Source organism: Paracoccidioides brasiliensis (assembly GCF_000150735.1).
Source record: "Paracoccidioides brasiliensis Pb18 unplaced genomic scaffold supercont2.3, whole genome shotgun sequence".
NCBI classification, from domain to species: domain Eukaryota; kingdom Fungi; phylum Ascomycota; class Eurotiomycetes; order Onygenales; family Ajellomycetaceae; genus Paracoccidioides; species Paracoccidioides brasiliensis.
In genome coordinates this window covers 1587003-1614454 of record NW_011371360.1, presented here as the reverse complement: position 1 = coordinate 1614454, position 27452 = coordinate 1587003, and the positions used below count along the sequence as shown (strand labels likewise).

Sequence of the window (27452 nt, the reverse complement as noted above, 5' to 3'; positions counted from 1 at the left end):
GCTGGTTGATATTTCTGCGAGTGAACTGACATTGGGGTGGAAGAGGAGAGCAAGGGAGGCGGTTTGCAGGGAAAGGGGCAAAAAGAGAGAGATAAGAGAGGGAAGGGAGGCGTAATGCGAGGAGGCGTGTCAAGAGATGAAAAAGAAAGAGAATCTCTGGTTTAAAAAAAAAAAAAAAGAGATTCAACAGCTATCGAGAATCAATAAAAGAGGAAGAGGAAGAGAAGAGGAAGAGAAGAGAAAGAGAAGAGATGGGAAGAAGAGGCAGAAGAAGAAAAAAGGGGAAGAGAAAAAAAGAAGAAAAAGAGAAAGAAAAGAAAAGGAAAAGAAAAAAAGGAACAGGATGAAGAGAAGGGAAAAGAGAAAACAGTTGAGAGCTTCCAAGCAGTTGAAGAGCTGTAGCTTTTTAAAATGAAAGTCTGGACGTTATTATTCAAGATAGACTTCCCCCTCTCCAGAGTTCCCTTCCGCCATAATCAACCATCATCAACCACCACCGCCAACCGTTCCCAGCAGTTCCGCCTCATTCAGCTCTGACCTTAGAGTGTTGAGCTAACTATGATGTAATGTCACTCCTCTTGTCTCTTTGCTCAGCATCCGCCCAAACCACAGGATCGCCGAAAGCTTCTTTCTCCCACAGAACCCGTTCAGAAACTCAAAAATTCTCGAATTAATCCAATCCATACATTCCTTAGGCAGCGCTATACGGATGAACCTCTCATTCTAATTCTCTCGCGTAGTTGGGTGACGATAACAGATAGCTCATCGTCTGTCTCACAGCTTCTTCTTCTTCAATTCGCCAATTCCTCTACTTTCATCCCGTGCCAACTCTAAGGATCCAACAGCCCTGTCTCATTCATTCCCCCGCCTTACAACCCGTGCATCAACTCCAGTTTCGATGACTTCTATTTCAGATCGTGTTGATGCAAGTCCACTTGCTTGGCATCTTGGACCCAGATCACCGGGTTCGCGGACTATTTCCAGAACTTTTCCTTCTTTTCTGTGTAGTTCTTCTTCCTGCTGTTTAACTAAAATGCTGCTTCTCACATCCCAGATCTTTTGTCATTGGGCAGGTTACTAGTTACATACAATCATTGATGGATGGATCCAGGCAATCATGCCTTCATTTATACCACTCATTGTTGATGCATCTCAATTCCAATGTAGATTTATTTTAATTAATCAATAATATCATCTTTAAATTAATATTCAATCATGATAATGTTTAGTTACTGATGATGAAATGATTAAAAAAGCGCTTTTAAATTTTATTAATATAGATAAACATAACTAATTTTAAAAATTGAGTTTTTTTAATATAAAAATTATATTTCTTACTTTTATTTGTTTTTATTATATTATAAAATAATTTACATTTTAACTTTATCATAAATTATTAATTTTTAAATATATTTTTAATTAATTAATTCAAATAGATATTTATTAAAATATTAAAAAGTTAAGCTTTATATTTAAAGTCTGAGATTAAAGACATAATTAATATCTACTGTAATCTATTTAAAATAGTGTTTTTATCAATAAACAAATCTGAGATTCAGATTGAAAATATCCGAGACTCTGCTCTTATTGGCTGATGTCGGTGAACCTGAGCGTTATCGCCAGCCCTTCTGTCCAAGGGATTGATTTAGTCAGCAATGATTGAGATTCAACACAAGTCAAACTAGTTAGTTATAGCATCAACATTATTTGCAGAATCACTGGTTGCAAGGGTAAAACTATTCATTACATTTCAAAGGTCCCCTCTCCTTACCAGGGTTCTCCGCTATTCCTCAAATTAAATAAGAAAGCACAATTCAAAAGACGCATTCCCGTCGTTCCGTGCCCAAAAAACTTTCTGATTGCTCTTGGTACCGCTCTCACTAGATTCCTATTTCTCCGTGTATTGCTCTCGATTTGCTGGTTTGGGACGCGATCTCGCGTGAACGCGGTCGGTTGTATCTTGTGGTACCAACCCATTACTTCAGCTGGAATGTCTGGTGGAATCTAGTTGTCAGATTTGAGATCATTCAGCAAGCCCGCAGCCAAACGGGCAGCGTCACTAGATAGTGAATTGTACAGTGCATGGCGGCGGTCACTGATGATAGCCTCTCATCTCCATTAACCAACCAAAGGTGGGGAAGTAGCCGGGCTGCCAAATGTCAGAGATACAATACACAGCATAGCTCATTGTTCGTCCTTCCAACGAACAAAAATTATCCATTTGAGACCACCTCCTCAACCACACATAGTATGCTCTCCACGGTCTTTTCCTTTGCAATACACCACTTCCAGCTTCTACGAACTTCAGCAACGCCATTCCCTTTCTATCCACCAGCCAGAACCATCCAAATTTGCCAGGATTCATAATATTAACACCGGCTCTATTTTAAAAAAAACCCAACCTCAGCGCCATGGGTCGACCACAACTCTACTCTCCCCGCCAACCAGATAGTCCTTCGCGGCAGCTCATCCTAGAGCTAGCCAAGGACCTCGAGCAAGTTCGTCTGCACAACAACGAGCTCAAAAAGGTTCGAGCCTACGAACGGAAATCCTTCTATGAAAAGCTAGACCGTCTCGAAAAAGAGAAGGAAGAGGTACACAATGCCGCACTGACTGCTGCCGCTGCCAAGCGTGATGCGATGAGACTGGAGGCTGAGGAGATTTTGCAACTTCATTTGGAGGAGGAGCAGAAGAGGAAGGAGGAGGTGGAGAAGCTGTGGAGGGAGAAGCTGGAGAGGGAGAGTGTGGAGAAGGCAAGGCGAGAGCGGGAAGAGGCTGCGAGGTTGGAGGCTGTGAAGAGGGCGCAGGAGGAGGAGAGGAGAAGGAAGTTTGAGGAGGCGGAAAAGGCGAAGAAGGCGCAGGAGGAAGAGAATGCATTGCGGGATAAGGTTGTGCAGGAGCAAAAGAAAAAGGAGGAAGAGGAGGAGCGTCAAAGAAAGGAGCAGGGAAAGGCTGCTAAGCTCCAAGCGGTGGAGGACAAGAAGGACAAGGATAAACTGCAACAGTCAGGGCAAACTGAGATGACGGTCAAGGTCCTGGGAGCTTCGCATCGTACCCCACAGCAAATCGCGGAGCATCAACGATATCTCGAGCTCCACCAGCATCTCAAGAAGTTTAGAAAGTACATGATTGCTGAGACGAAGACGAATCCGGTCCTGAAACAGCATATGGGCGACATGCGCCGCACTATAAAGAAATGCGTTGGCCAACTTGTTACTGACGATAAAATTGCAAACCGCACCCCGGTATGCTTTCACAACCCATTTCCGTTTCCACCTGCAAGGCCATTTCTTTACTAACCAACCCAGACCAACGAAATATCAACCATCCTCAAAATGTCCCTAACCATCCCCTCCCCTCCGGTCGACGCCCACCAATTCCTCGCCTTCCCACCCACCAATCTAACAACCCTCCCCGAATCTGAAACCAAACTCCCCGCCCTCCTAATCTACCTCCTCAACATCTTCTCAAAAGCCATAGTCGCACAACTCATCGCCGAAGCCGGCATAACGCCTAAATACGCAGAGCCCCTTGGCGTCCTGACGGCCCAAATCTTCTCCATGGACCCCTTTTCCTTCAAGGGCATCTCAATGATCGACATCCTGCTCGCCAAGTACCATGCTGTCTGCCCCGTGCTGTGGGGATTTTACGGCAACGAGGCCACGGACGCGGGCAAGGTGGCTGTCGGCTGGTGGCGCGAGGAGCCTAGTGGTATTGGCACCGGTGGTGGTGCAGGGAAATTCGTGGCCCCGCAAACACACGAGGAGCGCATGATTGGCCTTGGCGCTGGCTTTGCGGCGATATCGCTTCGCAACTTCTCAAAGACAGCAAGGAAAAATCCGGTGCCCAATACGTGCTTTTGGCGCGTGTGCGCGAACATTCTTAACGTCCCTGCTAGTGAGGTGCAGGATACGCATTTGCTTGTGCTGGGTGCGTTGCTGAGGTATTCAGCGGTGAGGGTTGTGGGGTTTTGGGGGGATGTAGGTCTTGCGCTGTTGAGGAAGGCTGTTGTGGAGTTTCCGGCTGGGTTGGGGGGGAGGAAGGGCCCTGCGAGGGCTGGGGTTGAGATTTTGAGGGATATTTTTGTCAGGGAGAGGTGTATTTTGCTTTAAGGGGCATGAGTTGGAAGGGGAGGTGCTGGCGGGTGCTCTGTTGGACAGGATATCTCGTTTTTGCAGGAGGTTGCTTCGCGATGGGATATTTTGCTCTCCCATCTCCACTGGCTCCTCCAGGTTTCATATGGGTGTCTTCTGTTCTTTAGTTTATCGATTTATTCGCTTTCTTTATGGCGATAAGCTATTTGTTATATTATACATTCTGCTGGTAGATATGGACTGCCTACTGAGCTTATATGAGATTCAGACTATGGAAGATGGGGAGAAGTGATATCCAATGATGCAATCTAAAGATTCCTCGATTTAATCCATGCTGTGTTGGATCTTTTACAACATGCAGACCACTCTAAAAGCCTAAAGGAGACCGGGATAAGGGGTAAAGAAGTGAACAGAGATTCCGCAGAATTCACCAAAACCAGCTAGGTATTTACCAAGGAGGGCAGGATTGAAATAGAATCATGCTTCATCGCACAATGTCTGCATAGACATGCAGTGCACTGTTCCTTGATACGGGAATCTCAGACGGTAGCTGCATACGTGGGTAGTCAAGCTCGTAGTAGTCCTGGAGATGTTAATAACTGCTCCTATCTCATGCAGACCTTGAACAACCACCCCTCGCACCCTAAATAGTATCTCCCTTTTACACCCTTATTATACCCCATGTTTTTCCGCTCCTCAGCATCACACCAAGTTTACTAATGATTTCTTCCACCCCACCGCATCACCCCACCACTTCACCCCGCCGCCCTCACCCTATCCTTCACTCCTCACCCGTATCGATTCATCACCCACACCCGGGAATGCCGGGGCCTCTGAAGAGTACACAAAAACCGTCAAACCTTAGTTATTATTTCCTAAGCTTAATTACTCCGTAAATGCGTGGCAAAAAGACAACATCCCCAACTCTATCCGCCAAAGCATGATTCAATCAACTCTATCTTGTTTATGGTTTTGCCGTTGAAAAGGGTAAATGCTCGCGAGAGCATTTGCTATTGGAATGACCCGTTACAACTGAAGCCTTGGTAATAGCTTCATGCTTGCCGTCAACATTCTGTGGAGATTTGTTAAATCTCCTTGGGCTGCCTGCTAACTATACATTGGAGCGACCACTTGGGGCAACGGGTAATCCTATGCCGCCTGACAGTTTCCTTCAGAATAGCTCAGTAGCTACTCACCACTTAACAAACTCATCTACTCATATTAGGGCACTTTGATCAATATGATGCTAGACCCAGAGATGAAATGTGGTTGATATAATATCAATTAAATGGACAATTAATTTAGTATATTTCTATTTTAATTTTTAATAAGAAAATAATATAAAACTTGAATTTAACTGTATATTGATTATTTATTATAATAAATTTCGAAAATATATATTTTCTTTTCTATTGAAAGTTATTAGAAATATTAAATTTAATAACTATATAAATCATTAAGATATTTCAACTTCAATTAATTTTAAGATCTCTCTACAGATCACATGGAAGAACTAACGTAAACCGCCACACAACGCACGCCGCCACACAACGCACGCCTCTACAAGCAAGCAACCACCCAAGGAATTCCACCAATTTCTCAACCACCCATGAATTTATTTAATTTAAATTAAAAATATATATCTAGTAGAAGGAATAGATCATATAAAAATGTATAGTTAATCCAAAAATCTAGATGGAAGTCGAATAATGCGGCCACAACGTGATAATTGCGGGGTGGGCGAAGAAGGAATTGACGGCGACGTGGAGGAACTGCTAGAAGAAGTAGGTCGTAGGGAGCTTGCTGATAGGCGTGTAATTGACTGATTACCGGATTGGGAAGGTTGTATAGGGTTGGCCTGGTTAGATTTTTCGCCAGGCCCCTGGCTTCGTACGGCCTTTGTAGGGGATTTGGCTGACCTGGCTGATCTGGCGGCGGCAACGAGATTTTGATCTCTAGAAAGCTTTAACTCTCTAGTAGCTTGCTGAGCAGCTTCCTTATCAGTCTTCTTTCGCTCAGCAGCTAGTTTACGAGCAGCCACGCGAGCAGCAACCTCAGCTTTTTGTCTCTCTCGCTTCTGAGCATTAGCCAGCCTAAGAGCTCGAGTTGCAGCTTGCTTTGCAGCTTTTACGATCGCTTTCTCTTGACGTAATATATCCTGTTGAAGCTTGCCTGCTGCTTTTTCAGCAGCCTCACTAATCTTAGCAGCCTCGTCGGTCTCAAGCTGCTGACGTGCTGCCGCAATCCTAGAAGGTGAAAAGAATTGAGCAGCACGCGAATTCTCTTTATCCACAAGACCTAGAGGCTTTCCACGTTGGCGGCGCTTCTTCTCCTTTCGTAAAGCTTCGTATAGAAGCTTATTTTCATGCTGCAAAATCTCTTTTTCAAAAACTAGTCTTTCACTAGCATGAACGATTTTTCGGAACCCAGTAGAGATTCTTCGCCGTTGATTTAACTTCTTAACTGCCCGTCGCAGTCCTCGTATGGTAGTGGGTGTGACTGGCTCTGCTGTGACTGGAGTGCTTGGTCTAGCAAGCTTGCTAAGCACCCGATCTGGTGAGAGAGGATAAATGCCAGTAGCAGCAAATCCAGACTCTATATTTGACTTCGTGACAGCTTGCTTCCAGGCGTTGTGGAATAATAAAAAGAAGTTGCGTTTTTTAATGGATACACCTCCCATTGCTGAGCGTAAGAATAAATCCACCTGCTGAGAGTATGCCTTTGATAAAGGTCCAAAAATACCAACATCCAAAGGCTGCAAGCGATGAGTTGAATGAGGCGGCAGTACAGCAAGGATAATACGATTTTGATCAGCGTAGTTGATGAATTTCATATTGACATGAGAAGAATGGCCGTCAAGGATGAGCAGGCGCCAGGCTCCATTCCTAGCCTTTGTATGAGGATTAAAGACCCGTTGCAGCCAATGTAATCCATATTGATCACTGCTCCAGCCGTTCGGGGAGGCAGCAAAAAAGACCTCATGCTCTTTAGAATCAAAATCTTCTAGCCACGTATCTTGCAAATCCCCGGAGTCTGACTGATATATAAGACCTGGCGGCGTTGACCTTCCACTGGCTGATATGGCGGCTAGCAAAGAGATGAATTCTCTACTCCCATCCTGAATCGTGCCTAGCAAGCTCCCGCTCTTAAGCTGCTGTACAGAGACTATTCGCTTGCTGATTTGCATGACGCCCATAAGAAAGCCCTTCTCATCAAGATTCCACGTATTAGATGGTCGAATGTTGAATTTTTTGACCTTTTCGTCTAGCTAAGATGCTCAAGCATTAGCAACCCCTCATTAAATTGCAGGCAATGTAAATAAAAATCAATCAAATACAAGCTGGAAAAAGTGCTGAAAATACTCAGAATTATCAGCTCTCTTGCGTTTTTGATCAATTGCTCGTAAATATAGGCTTTTGATGCGATCCTTGTGGCGTTGACAAAATCTAGAGATCCAATGCTCGCCAATCGGCTCCTGAAGGATTTCTTCAACTAGATTTTGAAGAATTCGAGGTGTAGGAGGAAAGCCACGGTCCGTAAGACGATTTATATATCGAATAAGCTCTTCCTCTTGAGAGTTCGTAAGTTTCTGTCTATATAGGGAGTCGGCAGTTTCTCGAGACACTGATTTGCCCGTAACGCGTCGCATAAGCGTAGTTCGATGAATTCCGTATTTTTTTGCAACAGTAGTATAATTGCCAGCCTCTTGCGAAAGGAATTCAGCCACTGCGAGCTCTACAGCTTCTTTGGTTGGCATGTTGTAGATGATTGAAGGTGGAAGGTTGGGTTCAAAAATCGGCTTTTTGGGGCGTGCGTTGTGTGGCGGCGTGCGTTGTGTGGCGGTTTACGTTAACTAGAACCAGATCGGGAAGAGTTGGTGTTGAGCCAGATAGAGAACTCCTACAGCAATGATCAACTTACCACCAACGGAATCATGAACTGGTTGACAGTTAGTTACCTCGCAAATTACAGGTTAAAAAAATCAATCCACAAACTCCAACCACGACTTGTCACTTGCTGTTCAAAAGAATAGGAGATAGCAAAATAACAGCAATCCACTCACCTATTGTGATAACTCTCAGAATGGGCTGAAAATCACAAGTCCCCATGCGCTATGACACTGCGAACAGCATATATCAGGATCAATTTGAAACTTAACTAGTGGTAACTATCCGCTGTATCCGCTGTGGGCTGGTCTGGTGCAAACCCATATGTGATTCGCTCATGGACGGGTGGATTATGGTGGGTGTGGCTTCATGCTGTGGGTTTCACAGTAGTTCTGGGAAGTGAATGATAGGGTGAGGAGCTGGACGGATGTATAGTGATTTTGTGGTGAGGGAGTACATGTATGAACAGTATGTAAACATGGATATTGGGCATTGCAAAATGGGATAATGGATAATTGGTGGAAGATGGCCACTGGTTTCCACCTCCACGAACAATAAATTATGGCTAGCTTGAAATTAGTGTTGGTCACAATACAATGTGTTCTATATAATGAGCAGAGCGAGAAGATGATGAGTCTACATTATCATGCTCATGAAAACTAGCTACATGCAATTTTTCTGCTTGAACCCATAAATGATTAGATGCTCAGATCAACAAGAACTGGCAGGTTGAAGGAACGGCATAAAATTTAGCTGGGATAATGGCCTGTTGATAAATCTATAGCCTTTTCAGTCTGCGTATCTATATTCCCAGCCCGCACTCCATGGGTATATCAAACATCAAAGAAGTACAGCAAACGCCAGTCCTACAGAATCATGGCAGGCAAGCAGCCTACTTCTGAAGCTGCTTTTAGATTCTCCTAGACGCCTAATAGCTCTAGATCTGGAGCGGCTCCTGCAATCAGATGAATGCAACGCCATCTAGGAGGCGTGGTAGCTCCAAGAACTGCTTTAAAAACTTTTGTTAGCACACCAAATTAATTAAAACACTTGCTTGTGACCAACAGTTGAAAGTTCTATAAATCTGGCGGAAGTGGAGAATCAAAGGCTTATGAATTTATACGGCCTTATTCAAAGGGACCAATGAGGAGAAAGAGTAAACATGACAATCTGGTTTTGAGAGGAGATAAAATCAAAAAATAAAAATAAAAATAAAAAATAAAAAATAAAAAAAAATAAAGTAAAAATGATATGGTATCAAAGTAAAGCATAAAATAGATACCCCAAAAAGTTGGGGGGGCATAAAAATCTAAAAAATGGTCGACGACGATGACGAACCAAATCCGAACCCGAACTGGGCAGGATGGGGTTCAGGGTATGTGGTGGTATATATATTATATGCAAAGAATTCAACATGGTTTGCCCAAGAAGGAAGAGGGGGGAAAGAAAAGTGACAAAGGAAATTGTAGATGAGTGAGTGTATTGGCGAGCGTTGCAGGCCATGATTAAAATAGGTGAAAAGGGATTATGGATAAAAAAACAAACTCTGAAAGAAAAGGGGGGGAAATATTAATGTAAAATATAGACAAGTTAATTGGAAAGCGAAAGTCAAGGTTACATTCCCAATGAGCAACGAATGAATTAAATCGTGTAATTAGAAAATCAAAATCGCTATGCAAAAATTGAACAATTAAAACCCAAAAAGGAAATGTGAAAAAAAGATCCAAAAGCTGCAATCTGTTCTTGGAAGATGTAGAAGAAAGATAATAGATAGAAAAAAAGATATTAGAGGCCTAGAGAAAAAGGGAATTAAAGTTTAGGATATTTCAAATACCAACTCAATCCATCTTCATTGTCATATCGACGGCCCAAACGGCCCGTCCACACCCGAAGACCCAGACTCCTGCGCCGAAATCACCTCGCCAAGTATGCTATCGCTATCATCGCCATAGTCATAGCCATACGCAGCTTCCCCATAACTAGTCGCCTCAGCATCATGGTCGTAGCTCGACTGGTGAAGTAGCGGCGGCGTCGAGGGTGGTCCTAGGTCTTGTGGTATCTTCTCCCTTTGGCGTGTGGAGAGTCTGCGTGGACCAATACCGCTGCTGGGATGATTGTAGGACCGTAGGGATCTGCTTTCGGAGTAGGTGCGTCGGCTGCTAGCGCCCATTGGCATGGGGGCGGGAGGGGCGCTGTACGTTGCGGGAGATTGGCGGATGTTTGAGCTGGGTGGGGTTAGGAGACCGGAAAGGAAGCTGGATGGGTTGTTGGAGCCCTTGGAAGGGGTGTGCTGGTCGTTGGCGTTTGTGGATGTATTGGATATGGAGGAGTTTTCTCGCGCTTTGCGCCAGTTGCCCCAGGCTGCTGCGGCGGCTAAGGGCAAGGAGCGGTGGGAGGCGGCGAGGTTGGAGAGGGTAGATAATGACGGAAACTGCTGGCGGCTGCCGGATGTAGCCCGCTCCTTTTCTTGCTGTTCCATCTGTACGTTTGCCTTGAGGCGGATGGCGGCGTCGCGGACGGCTTGCTGGTTGAATGTTGGTTGGGAAAGTGTATTGATGATGTCTTGAAGATCATCCAGACGTACTCCAAGGAGCTCGCGGAGCCAGTTGATCTCTGTCTCACGCTCTTTCACTTTTGCAGGCGCATCTTTATCGATTTCTGCCAGTTCCTGTTCTAACTCTTCGATGCGTCCTTCACGCTGCTGCAATTGATCCTGCAAAACTATGATTGACTCTCGAAGCGCCTGTGGCGAGATCTTCTCAGGGATCTCAGACCCTCTGCGGTACGTCATGGATGGCGGAGTTGGTTGAATAGGCGATAGGATCGGAGCTGGATTGGATTTCTGTGCCGCTTGTGCTGCTGCCTGCGCTGCCGATTTCGCAATCTCAAGCTTCTCTTCGACATGGGAGAGCTTATTTTCCATATTCGAAATCTTTTCATCTCGCAGTGAGAGCAGTTCCATTAGATGTGCTTCACTGCGCTGTCTATCGTCAGAAGAATTGTGCAAGGCGCGGGCATGTCGTTCGCGGAGATCATTGAGCCCACGTTCTTGTAATAGACGCTGCTCCTGGAGAGCACTCTCTTTTGACTCAGCAGCTTCTGCAAGTGCAAGTTTCTTTGCATCAGTGGCCTCTTCAAGTTGCAGCTCGTGTCTTGCCTTGGCCGTATCCGCATCCAATCTGACATTATCCAGCTGGTTCTGGAGATTACTGATTTGCGATTCTAGCCCCGCACGGATGTAGTTGACCTGATTATTAGCAGCATCAAGATCCGCCTCCATAACCTTCCTAGCCATCTTGATTTCAATATGGCTACTTTCCCGCGTATCGTTAAACTCGCGCTCGAGCCGTGTAGCTTTGTTTCGCAAATCGTGGTTTTCTTGTCTGAGGGACATCACCAGTTCCTCAAGTCGTGCATTTTCCTGCTGCGACTGCCCGAAGATGAATCGCAGTTTTGTAGCCTCCCTCTCTTGCTGTTGAAGGTCGCTGATGTCCATTTCCAATTTTTCTCTTAACTTCACTTCACGATCGCAAGTAGCTCGAAGAGCGTTGTTTTTGGCAATTAGATCCTCTTCCGTCTTGCGCCAGGTAGCCTGGTTGCGGGCAATATCCCGAGACGCGCTGATCATGTCATCCTGGAGTCTCTCAAACTTCTTACGAAGACCCTGCCTTGCAGCCATGCTGTCTTCGATTTGCTCCTTCATATGGTTAATTGTGAGTTTAAGATCCTTATTCTCCCTCTTAACCATCTCAAGCTGAGACCGCCATTGATCTGCAGAGACCCTGTACTCATCAAGAGTTTCCTCGAGACTAATATTCTTCCCGGACAGTTCAGACAGGGTGAGTTGCAGACTCTCTTGCTGCTCTTGCAAAAGTCTAGACTGCCTCTCGATCCGCTCTGTTTCGGGGATCGTCCGCTCCTTCAGGTCCCTGAAGGCCTCTTCTGTCTTCATTACCAACTCACGATGATACGCAGCATCCTCCTCAGCAATCCTGAGAAGCCTTTGGCATTGCGCTACAGAATCTTGAGCGTCTCTACGAATTTGATACTCCTTTTCAGCCCGCTCATCTGCAACTCGTAACATTGCCTGCAATCCCTCAACTTGCATCTTCAATGCCTCAATGTTATCCGTATGAGAAACAGATTCAACGGGTGCATTGAGTCGCGGGTGTTCTGAAATGGCATCAATGATAACTTGCTTCAAATTAATTGGTGGCTCTGGAACCGGTTCAACTGGTTTAGGCGCAGCTAGTGTCTTCAACTCAGCAAGCGCAACGTGAATTTCCGTAAGATCAACCACAGGGGCGGGAGGAGGTGCAGGGACTTCGATTCGAGGAACATGGCTAGCCAGGGCCTCAGCGACAGCTTGCTTGATACTATTGACGTGTCTACCCCGCCTATTTAATGGAGATCTGGACCTGTATCGGAGAGCTTCATCATCCTCCTCGTCATCCTCGTCATCGGCATCACTATGCTCAACGCCCGCGGATGCACTTCTGCGCGTATTCTGATTATGACTCTGATTCAGCACTTGGTTCGCAGCAATGATATCGATAGACTGCTGTATGACACCCAAAGTCCTCTCCAGCGGATCGAGGCGGTCTTCAATTATCCCGCCAACAATCTCATTGACATGTCTATCGAAGAAACGACTTCGCTGCCGCAATTTGGCATCCTCACCGACTGAAATGGCATCGTCCCAGTCACTCACGTGCTCAATTTCAGGATTATTGAGATGGCGTATGGGAGAGTTGCTGTCGCTAATTGAACTTCGCTGTGGTGACAAAATGTGATGCGCGGGCCCACCAAACGCAGAGTCGATCTTGGGCACGTTGGCAAAGAGTGGACGAGATCCTTGCGGGCTTGGACTGGGAGCGTTGCTGCGGATGGCATAGCTGGGAATAAGACGCGGTCCCCCACCAAATAATTCCCCAGAAGATTTTTCCATTTCCGGTTGTGGGGTGTTGAATCTTTCTATGCCAAGACCTGAGTTATTTTCGTCATTCAGTTGCTGCATGACAGCATCGATCTCTTCCTCATTGAGCGAATCGTGCTCAGCATCTTCTTCTGAATGAGCCCCCACTTCGCTTAATGGTAAGGTGTCTTCCTCTTCCAAAGCAATATAATCTTCAGCTTCGGCAGGGGATCGAGCAACGGTATTATTGATATACTTGGCGGGCGGTGGGGAGGAAGGAGGAGTGGACACGGCATAGCGGGAGCCTTCGAGGCCAACACTTTTCTTCGGAACGGAGGATGGTCGGGCCTGTTTTAGAGGAGCGACGGGTTGGACTTGGGTTACAGACTCATATGGGACTGGAGCGGGAGTTACAGGAGGAATAGTAGGCTTGAATTCAAAGGCCTTGGCTGTTGGCTTGAGCACGGATGGAGCCTTGGGGTTATCAGGAGCTTCCTCATTATCCGCAGTTACCAAAGGTTCTTTCTCAGTGGGGCTCTTGGCACAATTAGCCGTTACGAGAGCATTATCCTGAGTGACCGTTTGATCCTGTTTCTGTACCTGTTCCCGGTCATGTATCACGGAGTCATTCCCAGTTTCCAGGAGATGAAGTCCAGGAGCCGCAGGGAATGAAGCACTGAAAACGGCAGCCTCGGATCCATTTTCGAATTCAAAAGGTCGCCATTCTGTAGTGTGACTGATTGGTGTATCTTTTGAGACGGGGGTAATATTCCCAACCGCAGCAGCAGTATCTGCAATATCTGCAGGGACAGCAGCGTCCTTAGCATCCACCTCCTTCTCAGCAGATATTTTCACACTCTCATCTGGTCCCACATTCTCCTTCCCACCAGCAGAGGAACAATAATTCGTGCCCCGCACCGCACCATTCAGAGACCCCATATCCCTACTCTCTGCAAGCGGGTTACTCGGAAGCGCAAACTCAACTTCCCCGTCCCCATCACCACCAGCACGGCGAACGCGCTTCTCACGACCAACCGGCCCAACTCGTCCCGCAGCATCCTCGCCATGCCTGCGTTCATCCGTAGCCGCAGGCTTCTTGCTAACGTTGTCATCCGGCCGGATGATCGGGATGGCCTTTGATCGCTTTGCAGGCTTGACGATGGCGGATGACGTATCGAAGGCGCTGAATATCTTGCCTCCCGGGAACGTTGGTGCTGGTGCGGGGGCGGGGATACCAGCATCCGAGCCGGAGACATGAGTTCTCCCACTTGTGGTGTCGGAGGCGAAACTGCGGCCAGGATTAAAGACAGGGGCATCGATGTTGAATGACGCGGTGGAGAAGTTGAAATTTGTATTTGATGAGATGGAACCCTTGTTACTCCGTCCTGGAGGGAACGATGGTGCAGCCACATTGAAGGAGCTTGAGGTAGCGCTGTGCTGCGACAAGCTCGGGCTGAAGATGGAATTGGGGTTGGATACCTGGAAATTCGAAGGTGGTGGTGGCTGGAAGCTATTACCAGTGAATGAGAAAGTGTTCGACGCAAAGGAACTGGATGGATCGAATTCCTTCGCCTCGACGTTTAGCGTTGACACGGATGTCCTCGATTTGTGTCGCGGTTTGAACGAGCGTACACTACGCTGTGCCTGGTGAAAGGCTGCGGCGCTCGAGTCGAACATATTCTTACTGCTAAACTGGTCATGGAACGAGCCCGAGCGACTAGGGTTTGTATCGATATCGGACCCATCGAGAGGGAGGCCTTCATCCTCCTGTTTCTCATCTTCCCTGTCTATATCATTGTGCTCCCTAAAGAGATGTTGTGGAAGGATTGTCCCCTGAGCATTGCTGGAGGCATCAGCCAGCGGCGCATCCGCCACCGCCCATCGCGACTTCATCAAATCATCATCAAGCTGGTTTCTATCATCTTTCTCCAACTGACGGCGGATCGAGTCTTCAAGGTGATACTCGGCCTGTTCAACGCCCTTCTGGAGCGTTTCGCTTACATTATGACGATGGCCGCGAGGCGTTGGGTGGGCGATTTCAGGTCCGGATGGTGACTCTCTCGTATCCGAGTCTGCGTCTGTTTGGACGTTCGAGGCCTCAAAGGACGGAGGAATAAATTGACTAGAATCTTCCTCCTGTTGTAGCTGCGGTTGAAGCTGAAGTGGTTGCTGTAGTGGTTGCTGTTGCTGTTGTGATTGTATAGGCAACAGCCCCTGCAACTGAGAAAGCAGATTCATCTTCCCAGGAAATTGCTTCGCATCATCAGAATGCAACGGCGACACAGGAGCCAACATAGAATTCATACTCAAATTTGCCAACGCCGCAGAACTCACAGGTGAGACAGCACTACCGGGTCTCCCGACTAAGAAATTCGGCGAGGCAAACGAACTCTGTGCAGGAGGTGTTGGCTGGAACGGCAAGAAAGGAAACCCTTGATTAAACGAACGGTCCATTCCAATTAGACCAGGCTGATTCGGGAACGAGGAGCTGCTGGGTACCCGGAACGGCGAAGCGACGGGGGAGACGAAAGCTCCCGGGGTCGAGGCGGCCAGTGGTGGCTGGCTAAAGGGAGCAGACAGGGGGTGCGTGGGTAGACAGAACTGATTACTGCCCGCAGACGAGGTTGGGATGGGTGGGGAAAACGGATGGCTAGGGAACTGATGCGACGATGTCTGGCTCAGCTGTACGGACCCTTGCGAAATGGCAGAAGCAGGCGGTTCGGGATCGAGGAATACGCCCAGTGCACGCAGCTTTTCCTCCTTAAGAAAATTAACGTAAGCATCCCATTCGGATTGATCAGGGAAGCTGATGTTGTATTTATTCTCGCGCCATTCGCTTTGGCAGTCGTTTGGATCTGGGTATGCCGGTCGACTTTGCGAGCCACTCACGGCTTCACCCCCGCCTCCCCCTCCTATAAAAAGATTCTCTTCATAGCCACGAGTATCATATCCTTCCTCTTCCCACATCTTCAACCGTTCCGCGACACCGGCGGGGGTGAGAAGGGGGAAGCTACCGGGACCAGAACCGGAGCCCCGATTGTCCTCGAGGGGCATTGCGATGATGCATTGCTTCTTGCCCCATTGGACTCTCTTTTTGGGCCGTTGGAAAACCGGGGTCGATATCCGTGTCTGTTTTAAAGGGAGGAGAGGGCTGACGGAAGGTGATTGAGATACACCGTCATTCTGTTCATTCGCGGGAGGTGGAGGAGGGAGTGGCTTGTCAATGGGGGAGATCGGGAGACTCGAATCGCCAACTGATGACGAGCCTGTGTGCGGGCTCAGGCCCCTGGACGCGTCTTTGTCCGACATAATGGCGGAGGTATGAACGGCGTCAGGGTCGTATCCAAAATCCCAAAAGTCGGACTGTTTCAAAGTGTCTGTGCTCTTCTTCGGCATATGTTTTGACCACATGCGGGGAGGTCGAGAGGGCAGACCGCCGTCCCTATGCAAATCCCTAGATTTACCTTTTCCAAAGGTATGAGAAGTTGGAGTCTGAAGGTGATCTTCGTCCTGGGAATCGTCTTCCAGCCCAAGCCAGCCTTCAGACTGGTCTTCGCTCAGGTGGTTCCTGGCGGTGAGAAATGAACCCGTGCCGCTGTCTGCCGAGTCGTCACTCAGCCAGTTTGTACGTTCTGTTTGAAGTTGGCCAGAGAGATACTGATTGATCCACTCCTCAGTGAAATCCTTGGTGGGATTCCCCTGTCGACCCCTTCCGGGACTCTTTCCAGTAGAGCCGTAGAAACGTCTCGAGAACCGCGCAGAGGGCTTCAGAGAAATTCGACTACTAGCCCTGCTTGCTTTGGGATTTATACTCCTCGTAGATAAAGGGGAGGATTCCCAACTATTGTAAACTCCTGCTCTCTCTTCTACTCCTTCTCCCTCTTCTTCCTCTCGATGACGCCGGCTTCTAAAAGATGATGGATATCGCTTGGGACTGGGAGTCGCATACGGTGAGCCCCAAGTCGTGGTATAATAAACACTGCTAGCGGGCCTTCTGTGCTCTGGGGAAGACGACGATAACGAGTCTGACTCGGTGTGATACTTGGGTAATGAGGTTAAGGGCAGTTCGAGCGAGGGAGCAGCCTGGAGGCTTGCTGCCCCTGGAGCCACTGAACGCTTCAGAGATGGTATTGTCGCAATGGGATTGTCTTGCACGGGGGATATCTCGCACTCTCCGTTAACAAATGGTGAACGGAGCACCGGATTGGCCGAGTCGGCGGGCAGATGTGAGCCTGAAAAAAAGGGTGGAAACACAAGGAGACGTTAGTCTTAATAGTTGGGTGAGAGATTGGAGGGAACACGTTCATTGGATTTATTGAATTTCTTACCACCTCTCTCTCCTTGCTTTTAAGATTATTTTTGAGAGGGGTTGTGTTGGAAGGATTCATGTTAATGAGGGAATGGGAGTTGGGATTTGGAAATTTGGGATCGGGAATGTTATTTAAAAAGGGAGACGGGGAAGGAGGGTTTATTTTAAATCCAGAAAAAAAAATAAAAAATAAAAATATCGCTTACTTTCCGTGTCGTCTGTAGCAGCAAGCACCCGCTTGCCGCTCTGGATATATCTGAAGCATGGAAATCAATGAGATAGGGAGAGTGAGATGTAGTGAGATATAGAGGGTGGGTGTTCAACTCGAGAAAAAAAAAATTGGCCCAAAGTTCCCTTTTCCTTTCCTTTTCTCTTTATTTATTTATTTACTTTCCAACGCAGGCTCTGGGTCTCAAGGTGAACACGTTGACAGGTTCGATGCGACAAGCGACTAACGTGGTTTGGGTTGAGCGCTGCTGCAGTGGACAGACTGGTGGAACGGGTGGATGGGAGGAACAGGCGTTGAGTTGAAGTTGAGAAAGAGAACAAACAGTAAAAGAGAAAGAGTAAAAACAAGAAGAGTCACGTCAAGTCAACGAGAATAATGTAGAGATCGAACCATGGTGCAGGCAGCTGGAAACAGTTTGGGGCAAATGGAGTTGACGGGTTTTGATGGGCCGGTTCCTGTTCCTGAAAGTCTGAAGCTAAAGTCTAAGAGTCTGAAAAAATGTGCAGCGGAAGGATAGAATAAACACACAATGTAACAAAGCTGACGGGTCGATGGGGGATAAATAACAAAAAGAAGAAGAAGAAGGAGAGGAACAAATGCCCACAATCCTTCGCGGTCTCTCGTCGTGAAGAGAGATGCAAGTAACAAGGACGGGCGAGTAAAATAATTTAGATGTTTCCCCCCTTGGTTTGAGCACGGGACAAATCTCCCAAGAAGCGAGATGATTTGCTGGTGGATTGATAATTACACCGCAAATTACACAAATTACACAAATTTACACCTGGAATACGGAAAACTACGCTATCCAAAGGTTGCCGGGTCAGGGGAAGAGCCTCGAGAGGTACCTCAACAGGCTAACAATTTTTACTACTGAGGGAGGTACCTGATGGAAATGCCCCTTGGTCAACACAGTATTTATCGACGCGTCTTCCCGCCCAAATTGGACTTGGCCTTGCCGTGTCTGTATTGTCTTACCATACCAAATCTTCTTCCAACACACACAACCAACTGCCGGTGCCTGGTCCATGTGGGCAAAAATTGAGTTGAGATGTTTATATTGAAGACTCAACAACCCCTTCGAAGATAATGGAGAAAAGGAACCGCAGCTGCAAATACAATACCCGAAAAGAAAGTTCCAGCAAAACTAAAAGGCACGAAAACCCAAGGAAAAGACCGGAACACAAAGAGAAAGGCAAAGGCAAAAATAAACATAAAATTAAAATAAAAGTAAAAAAATAAAAAATAAAAAGAGAATAAAAAGGAAAGAGCCTGTCTTGCATTCATCTTGCCTGTCTCTGTATCTGTCTATGTAACCACAACATACACGAAAAAATCCTATCCCATCCCCAAGCTAGCACTTAACCTCATACTTCGGCTTGCGATCAGCCGTATACAAGCCCCAGTGCGTCTCATCAGCAGCATAGCCATTATCCCCAACACTCTTCGGCTTCCATGGCTCATCAAAGGCCTCGAAGAAGAACACATCCACATTCCAGCGCAGCAGGGCGCACACACCCTTGTCGTGGAAGATCTTCGCGTTCGCGGTGCCGGCTTTGGCGTCTTCGTAGTCGGAGCCGCCATCTGAAGTATGAGGGAAGTTAGCATTTATTCTGATGTCTGTATATTTTTGTTCGATATAAAGAAGGTTACAAGTGTGGAAGGGGGCATACCGCTTGGCCAGCCGGTTTCACCAGTAGCGATGTAGATGTCTTTAGCACGGGAGCCGGCGAGGAGCTGGATATGGCTCACGGCGCGGGCCATATCGTCGAGGAGGGTTTCGGTGGCATCCTGGGCAGCCTTACCCTGCCAGAAGGCGAAGGCATTGACGAGGCTGGATTTAACAGAAATTTTCAAAGTTTAGCTCGTAATTCCCCAACGAAGATATCTTTTAAGTCCGGCCGGTAATTGTAGTTGGTAACAAGGGGACGAACGGAAAAATAGAATAAAATAAATCAAAAAAACATACAAATAATCCACACCACCCTTAATCAAGGCGTCAGCGGTACCATCGTTGTACTTGTTCCAGCTGTCTGCAGTCCCAACCTTGACCTTCGGGAACATCTTCTTGACAGTATTGATCTTGCTCAGGAGTTCTTCGCCGGTGAAGTTGCCGCGGTACAGCGTCTCAGAGCCAACGGTGATGGCAGCGATGACGTCCTCGTGGCCTGGGATGGCCTTTTGAATGGCCTTTGTGTCGGCATTGAATGATTCCTCGACATCAGGCCTATATACACACACACACACACATATATATATATTAATAAAATATAAAAAAAATACAACATTAACTTCCATTCACCCAGTTTCAAGTCCCCAATGGCCCACGTCTCACAGGAATGGCCACTACTGGTTCATTCACCACATACCAAATACCTAGAACAACCTTGAACCCCTTAGATTTGGCAGCGGGCAAGATAGCCTCTGCATTGTTGCAATCGGCCGCGGCGTAGGTACGGACGATCTTCGTATGGGCCATCAGGACATCAAAGTCGTCTTCGAAATCCTTGCGCGATTTGCAAGTTCCATCGGCGTTTTTCACACCAAGACAGAAGCCTAAGGTGCCAGCTGCTGAGACCAAGGCCGGGCTGGAGGCAAGGATAAGAGAGAGGAATGTGGAGAGACGCATTGTGATGAGAAGTGTTTAGCGTGGATGAAAAAAAGCAGGGAGCGGGAAAGGGTCCAAAAAATGAATGGCGTTGGTATATGGAAATGGGCGGCAAAGAGAGAGGAAGGAGGTTTGGTGAAAGAAGGGTGCAAGAGAGGGATAAAATAACAAGGAGCGGACTCTCTCCTCACACAATGGCAAAAGAATGGCAAAAGGGAATGGTAACTTAAAGAGAGTGGTGGAAGTTTGGTAAGTTGTTGAAAAGTCAGAAAAGGGACACCCAAAGGATTGGAAATGCCCTTTTTAAAAGAAAGGAACGGATGAAAATAGAGAAGCGTAGCAAGAAGAAGAAGAAGAAGAAGAAGTGAAAGAAAGACGTTGAAAGGAGTTGACAGCGAAGAGATGGCTTGACGTTCGCACACGCAACAGGTCCGCCAGTCTGTCAACGGGGCCGTATGAAAAGAACCCCCAGCGTTTTCAAAAAAAAAAAAAGAAATTAAAAAAGGATTCTCACCCGCCAATTATTAGACATTATTTAGTGGGATACTAACATTCCTTGGCCCCTTTGGAGAGCACCCAGTGGGAATGGGAGGCGCATACAACAGCTCAACCCGGCTCTACATTTTAAACGCGGTAGCCTTGACATTGGCCCATTCCAAGGTTATGCTGCGAGTTATCGGGTGGTAAGTTGTGGGTCCCCCGAGGGATAGGCTTCACCGATTGGCCGGTTTGCCACTGGAGGCGGATATCCCGTGGAGCGTTGAAATGGTACCTTGGAATTCCAGGGGAGACGCTTAAAGTTCGCGGTAACGTAATCCGCCACTCCACACTTTTTTGTAACTAGTTATTCAAAATATTATATAAAGATTATATATCATTAGACTGAATAGGCTGTATTAAAATATATTAATAATTCAGGAATTATGGAGAGAAGCTTGATAATGCGACTGAAATATGGGCATCAGAAGATTGAAGATGGGAGAATTAAGAAGTTGTGAAGAAATTGCTAATTAGTGAAAGAAGATTTTCAAGCATTCTCTATGTAATTATATTAATATCAGATTGGGTTTAACAGTCCAAGTAGCTTTGCTTTAACTTTACTAGATGAGAAAAATTAAACAGTATTTTATTTTTTTTCTTATATATAAAATTTAAATATTTATCATATTTACAGTAACTCAGCTACTGTAATGTCATCTGACATGGCGTTGATGATTGAAGCTTGGGAGTAGTTGGGTAAAAATCGCGTGCTTCGACTTTACGTTGATATAGATACACTCCGTAGGTTTGATGGTGAGAGCGACATCACATACATATACGGCACGATGCATAACAAAATTGTGGACAGAAGAATGAGCTGTGAAGGATATGCGTATTTGAATCAGTTGTACGAATGTGAGGCTGATACGGAATTTTTGACCATCTGTTGACCGCAGCTTTTGTGATTTACATCACTTATATACTCCCGACTGGAATCTACTTATTCATTGGATCCAACCCTGCCTCCCATGGCCAAGGGATCGAAATGGTAGTGCATATTAATCTAGGAGAGAAAGAGCAGAATACTGCTCAGTTTGCATTAAACATCGCGCACCCAAACCTGATCATCCATTCATTTCACGAATAAAAGAGAGAGAAAGAAAGAAAGAAAGAAAGAGGACCAGAATGCAAATGGAACTAGGGGTATATCTCGTAGAAATACCAATGCTCGATGCGCCGTAAAAGAGCAGGAAAGAGAAGAAAAACGATAGAGAGGGATCAAGAAGGATGGGAAATCAACGGAAATTCCTCAAACTAATTGTTCATGCTCCCTGGTCCTGGTATCACACCTCCTCCTCCAACACAACACCTACCCACCTCACACCCCCGGTATTCCACCGACCGTTTCTTTTTGAAAAAACAAAATAAACAAATAAAACTTCCATTGCTGTGCCGTATCCCCCCTGTCAACCTTGACCATCAACCAAAAAAGGGAAAAGAAATAAAGCGAAAAGAAAAGACAGTATTATAAATCTACCCATTTTGAACATATTCCTTTGCCTCCTGCGGCGTAAGTCGCTTACCCGTCTTGTCGAAGAACCGCGAACTAATCCGCAGCCACTTCTCCTCGTCACACTGCATAGCAAGCTTGTTCAGGAGCAGGATCTCCTCAAAGCTGAAATTCTCATCGATGTAGAGGATTTTCTTCTTGGGAGTTCGTGTGAAGGTGTAGTTTTCGTTCTGCAAGGTTTGTTCACCTTTTTTTTTTAATGACGGTCATGCGCCAAAATCGAAACATCGCGGAAATTTGGAGGAGGGAGGGTCGTTGGTTGAGTGTACGTATAGAACTTCAACATACCTTCCCATTAACAACAAGCGGCTCGGAAAACGAAACACGCCTCTCATGTCTCCGATGCGTCATTCCAGGCTGTGGCGCTCGTGAGAAACCTATCTCATCCTGTCCCTGTCCCTGTCCCTGTCCCTGGCCCATCGTATGCGGTCTTTGAATCATATACTCCACAGCCGGCCGAATAATTCCCCACCGATTCTTCAGCGCAGAGACCGGTCTACCCATAGACACCGATATGCTTTTCCACGTCATGTCTTGCGCCTTCAGTTGTCGCAGCATGTCGTCGTCGTCCGTTGTCCAGTCTTGCTGCGGGAGAGCAGGTGCTGGAGCAGGGGCGGGAACAGTAACGGTACAAGTGGGTGAAGAGCCATTACTGCCAGCCTGGTTTGATTGGGGTTTCCCGACGTTCGGTGGCTGGGGCTGGTGCTGGATTACACATTGTGGAGGGCATTGCAGGGTTTGTTGACTCCCGTCAGTGGTAATTGCTGGGTTGGGTCGAACAGGCACGTAGACCAGTGGTGGGAAGCCAGGTGGCAGCGAGGGGGGATATGCTGTTATGTTTGCGTTGCGGGAGGCTAGGTCTGCTGCTGCTTTCTTGGCTCTGGCTGCTATTACGGCTCTCTATGTAGGTAGGAGGCTGATATGTTAGACAGTTGGCATGTGATATATATATGTAAACATCATGCGACAAAAGAACATGTGGAGTGACTCTGTGGCTCTCTAGATGATAGTGTCTTCTCACCTTGTAGGAAACAGCAGCTATCTCCTCACGGATTGTTCTGGAGCTTTTGAAGACATCAGCGAAGGATAGCTTGATTCCGCCTCTGCCATCGTTGTAGGTAGGCATCTTTGAGGTATCTTATCTTGTCCGTCCACGGAAGGATTTCTAGGTGTTGCTCAGGCTTTTTGAAGGCCACAGATGCGAATGAAGGAGAGGAGGATAAGATGAAATTAGGCATCTGATATATGAAGAGATGTATGTGGAAAGAAGAGAGGCGCAGAATGTCTGTTTGGTGAATGGGGTGAGTAGGAGCGAAGTCACACGGCAACGGGACTAAACAAACAACGACAGTGTGAGAGTATTTCGAAGAATTACTTCAGATTATTTGCTAGTTTTAGTAGAATCTCAATTAAAAAAAAAAGGTATATAAAGTAACCTGAGAGAGATATAGAAAGAAGATTGGACTAGAGAGAGGGAAGCCTCTCGCAATATCATGATCATATCACAGTTTGCCCTTGTAATACAGATTTCACACTGAAGGTGCCAACCATAAGCAAAGAGAAAGAAAGCAAAATGAAAAGAAATGAGACAAAACAACATATTTCCCAGTAATTGATGAAATGGATTGGATGGATAGCTTGTTTAAAGAGCACATGACTGCTGTCAACTTGCTTGGATTGCGAGGACCATCCATCCCAACAGAAGCATGGAGTCCTATATCTAAACCCACCCAGCTCATCCCACCCATAATCATCATCATCATCATCATCATCATCATCATCATCTATTTCTCATCCCCTCCTGGCAGCTGGAATGTTGGATGCAAGAAGCGAAGCGGGCAGCAGCAAGCCAAAGAAGTGGAGTTGATCAGTTGTTCCCTGGAAGCCTTGGAATATATTGGGTTATCTTGGCCCGTGCTTCCTCTGGCTGATCTGCTTATATAACCAAGCTAGCCAAAGGGTCTAACTAATTGAGGCAAAATCACGAAGACTGTCTTGCGCCAATCTTGGCATCCATAGAGGATGAAGCTGCCAGATATCAATCAGCAAAGGGAGAGACATTCATACGGATAACATCAACATCCGACCCACCTCACTTCACTCCACGCCCTCTTTACCTTCCACCCGGAGTTTGACTCTCAAGTCTCTGTCACCTCCCTCTCTGCCCTCCAATTGTTGAACCCATCCACCAACACACCCCCGGGCGCCACAATGCGATTTCTCTCCTCCGCTACCGGCCTGCTCTCGCTGCTGGGATGGATAGGGGCTGTATCTTCACATAACATCCTCCTCCGGGCGCACTCGCGGGAATGTTTTCACGAGGATCTGCACAAGGACGACCAGATGACTGTCACTTACCAGACAGGCGATAGGGAGTTTGGCGGGAGTGGGAATCTCGATATTAACTTCTGGGTACGTTCTTTAAAAAACAACTAAAAATTATATGTCTTTGCAGTGTTATAAAAATTTGCCCAAACCCTGCACCGGATTTACATTCGATCAATTGGAACAAATAACCAAAGACGGAAAAATGAGCCATCGATTTGACTTGCTCCCTGGCGCTAACCACCCTGTATTCCACACCGAATTAATTAGATCGAAGATCCCACTAGCGCACGACTCTACAGCGGCTACTCCTCCTCCGATGAATACTCCTTCACAGCAACCCGAGACGGCAAATACGTTTACTGCTTTGGCAACGAGGCATGGTCATCGAATACCAAAGAGGTCTCCTTCAACGTGCATGGACTTGTCTACGTTCCTGAATCCGAAGCCCCTATTGACCCTCTGGAAGCTGAAGGTTCGATCTGCCTATGCATATATACTTATACCTTATGGTTATTTTTTCTTCGATGAAAGTACCAATTGCTAATTGGAATCTTCTTTTTGTGGGTGATAGTTCGCAAATTATCCGACGAATTGACACAGGTTAAAAACGAGCAGCAATATATTGTCGTTCGGGAACGCACGCATCGCAATACAGCTGAGAGCACCAATGCGAGAGTGAAGTGGTGGAGTATTTTTCAGCTTGCTATCATTATTGGCGAGGGAATTTTCCAGGTCTGGTGGTTGAAGCGGTTCTTCGAGGTGAGTTTTGTTTTCTCTTCCCAGACAAATCTTTGGGTATTATTTCATCTTTGCGGCCAGCATTGACTGACCTGATTTTCACTATAGGTTAAACGTGTTGTTTAAGCCGCTATCTTCCTGTTTTCAGTGTTTCTTTTTTGGTTCAAGGGATATATTTTATTTGCTGTAGCATTTATTTTCTTAATCATGAAGAGCGAATGAAGAATAGAAAAGAGCGCTTGTTTTTATATCATCGAGTCCCTTCCTACGGAGAAAGCAATCGAAAAGCAAGAATACACCCAGAGCTTTTGCGGTGATCTCTGTGGTACGTTTTATTCTCCAGGTAACATATATCTACTCTCTGAGCATCGCTTGCTTTTATTACCCCAGTTTTTAATATGAAATCTGTTTTCTATGTTGGAGTCGGTGTGTCTATCTATCATCCAACTTACTTTTGCCCACTGTTTTATATTGTAAGAATTATGATTGAAATGGAGGATATGAATTGACCGTTGTGTTCATGTCATTTCATGTTTCTCAACGAGTGGAGCAGGCTTGAGGTTCCGTGGTTAGCTTCATGAGAACGAGCGACTTTAAACTCTCCGCTCCTCCGCTCACCCCATTGTTATATTTCCACCCAACCTCTTCTACACGTTACATACTTTATCAATCCTGATGGACAGGAACTTTTTTTCACATGTTTTTTGAAAAAAAAAAAGAATATATACTGAGAAGAGTGGGACTCGAACCCACGCAGGTTACCCTACTACGAATCTACTTCATCAGAATCATCAGATTCTTCACCGAAGGACCTGAACGTAGCGCCATAACCGCTCGGCCATCTTCCCATTTTTACAGACATTTGTGGGTGGATATTATGTTGGATTATCCTCGGGTTCCAAAGGTTCTGTTCGTTGTCTAAAAAAAGGCATGGGTCTTATTCGTCTGGGTCGGAGATAGTAGGGGCTTGGCATTCGTAGCTATTTAATCTCCCATCCTCAGGGACTAGACTTATGACATCTCTCAGCATCCATCGCTAACTACAACTATCAATGCCCTCACTTTATTTATCATGAGCATTTCACATGCCACTCAGGACGGTGTCCACCGGAATAGAATATCTATAACATAGCTCTCCCTCATCGTGCGTAGCATATTAATTTATATATCTCCATGGCCACTGGCACGGAACTCGAGCTCGAACTCCCATCTCATAATATCTCGGATATATGGCCGGAGTTTCTTAATCGTCACCGAAAACATAAGGGTAACGGTGGTAGCGATGACAACGACGATGAACGGTTGTTCCAGTTCTGCTGGCGACGGCAATCGTGTGGGTCCTGTCTGGAGGCGTCGAAGGCGTGTAGTTGGTGTGCCATTGTATGTTACTTTTTTGTTAGCTTATCGGTTGCGTATTTTTTGTTTTATCTATTCGCCATTTCTATAATATGTAATCTCACCTTGTGTTCATTTAGAAAAGAAAATATGGGCATTAAATAAAATATGCTGGCAGCATTTCATCTCCCTTTTATTTCCCACTCCACCCTCAACCCCCCACCCCCAACCTCACCTCCACCTCCAATATATCTGTAAACCCTTAACGTACAAACAACCAACAAACTAACTCTCCACACCTCAGTCCTCAACCTGCATCCCCAACCGCTCCCCCTTCCCCCTCCTCGCCCCTCTGGAAAATCACACCCTCTGCCCACTCGGCCCTCACGAGCGCTGGGAGCTACGCTCAACCCCGCTTGGCTGCAATGTCAGCACCGCCACGTTCTTGACTGGTGTGGTTTCAGTGCTGAGCACATTGGTGCTTGTGTTGGTAGGGTGGGTGGTGGTGGTGTTTATGAAGATGGGGTGGAGGGGGTTTGTGTCGATGAGGAGGAGGGAAAATGGAACGGGAACGGGGGCGGGTCCAGGGTCGGGATGGGAATGGATGGATGGGTTTAGATTTGTTGTTGGTGGCAGGCGATGGTTGGATAGGATGGGGCAAAGAAGGGTTGTGGTTGTTTTTGATGAAGGGAGAGATGGGGGGGAGAGGAGGCCGTTGCTGGTCTAGGGGAGGGAAGGGGAGGTTTGAGAGGAGTCTGCTGAGATGTGTGGTTATTATTATTACTATATTTACGATTATGATTTGCGTTCGTATGGGAATAGGTGGAGGAGCTTTTCAGGTTGCGGTGGTTACGGAGGCATAGGTTTCTTATCTATAATCCAAATTCAAAACTTCTCAAAACAGTATGGAAAAGAGACATTTAGGTACGCTAAGGAAAATAGGACAGTGGAACTTCGGAACT

At 46.5% G+C, this 27452-nt stretch overlaps 6 protein-coding genes and 1 non-coding gene across 7 annotated transcripts; 3 read left to right on the top strand and 4 right to left on the bottom strand.

Annotated features, from left to right (window-relative positions):
- Nucleotides 1-2411: 2411 nt before the first annotated feature.
- PADG_02864 (uncharacterized protein) lies at nucleotides 2412-4112 on the top strand (the record flags this gene model as incomplete). Its single annotated transcript, XM_010760330.1, has 2 exons — nucleotides 2412-3245; nucleotides 3309-4112. The coding sequence occupies 2 exons, from the start codon at nucleotides 2412-2414 to the stop codon at nucleotides 4110-4112; spliced, it is 1638 nt and encodes a 545-aa protein (XP_010758632.1).
- Nucleotides 4113-9836: 5724 nt separating this feature from the next.
- On the bottom strand, nucleotides 9837-17470 carry PADG_02863 (uncharacterized protein; the record flags this gene model as incomplete). The annotated part of the gene is made up of 2 exons (XM_010759867.1): nucleotides 9837-17128; nucleotides 17440-17470. The coding sequence occupies 2 exons, from the start codon at nucleotides 17468-17470 to the stop codon at nucleotides 9837-9839; spliced, it is 7323 nt and encodes a 2440-aa protein (XP_010758169.1).
- Nucleotides 17471-18785: 1315 nt separating this feature from the next.
- On the bottom strand, nucleotides 18786-20060 carry PADG_02862 (uncharacterized protein; the record flags this gene model as incomplete). Its single annotated transcript, XM_010760329.1, has 4 exons — nucleotides 18786-19015; nucleotides 19105-19265; nucleotides 19401-19658; nucleotides 19801-20060. The coding sequence occupies 4 exons, from the start codon at nucleotides 20058-20060 to the stop codon at nucleotides 18786-18788; spliced, it is 909 nt and encodes a 302-aa protein (XP_010758631.1).
- A 1992-nt stretch (nucleotides 20061-22052) lies between these two features.
- PADG_02861 (uncharacterized protein) lies at nucleotides 22053-23215 on the bottom strand (the record flags this gene model as incomplete). The annotated part of the gene is made up of 3 exons (XM_010759866.1): nucleotides 22053-22259; nucleotides 22378-22989; nucleotides 23111-23215. The coding sequence occupies 3 exons, from the start codon at nucleotides 23213-23215 to the stop codon at nucleotides 22053-22055; spliced, it is 924 nt and encodes a 307-aa protein (XP_010758168.1).
- A 1085-nt stretch (nucleotides 23216-24300) lies between these two features.
- PADG_02860 (uncharacterized protein) lies at nucleotides 24301-25242 on the top strand (the record flags this gene model as incomplete). Its single annotated transcript, XM_010759865.1, has 3 exons — nucleotides 24301-24501; nucleotides 24685-24889; nucleotides 24989-25242. The coding sequence occupies 3 exons, from the start codon at nucleotides 24301-24303 to the stop codon at nucleotides 25240-25242; spliced, it is 660 nt and encodes a 219-aa protein (XP_010758167.1).
- A 641-nt stretch (nucleotides 25243-25883) lies between these two features.
- PADG_11504 lies at nucleotides 25884-26003 on the bottom strand. The gene has a single exon. It is a non-coding gene; the product is annotated as a tRNA-Leu (tRNA).
- A 325-nt stretch (nucleotides 26004-26328) lies between these two features.
- PADG_02859 (uncharacterized protein) lies at nucleotides 26329-27217 on the top strand (the record flags this gene model as incomplete). The annotated part of the gene is made up of 2 exons (XM_010760328.1): nucleotides 26329-26535; nucleotides 26795-27217. 2 exons carry the CDS (start codon nucleotides 26329-26331, stop codon nucleotides 27215-27217), a joined length of 630 nt encoding a protein of 209 aa, XP_010758630.1.
- Nucleotides 27218-27452: the final 235 nt, after the last annotated feature.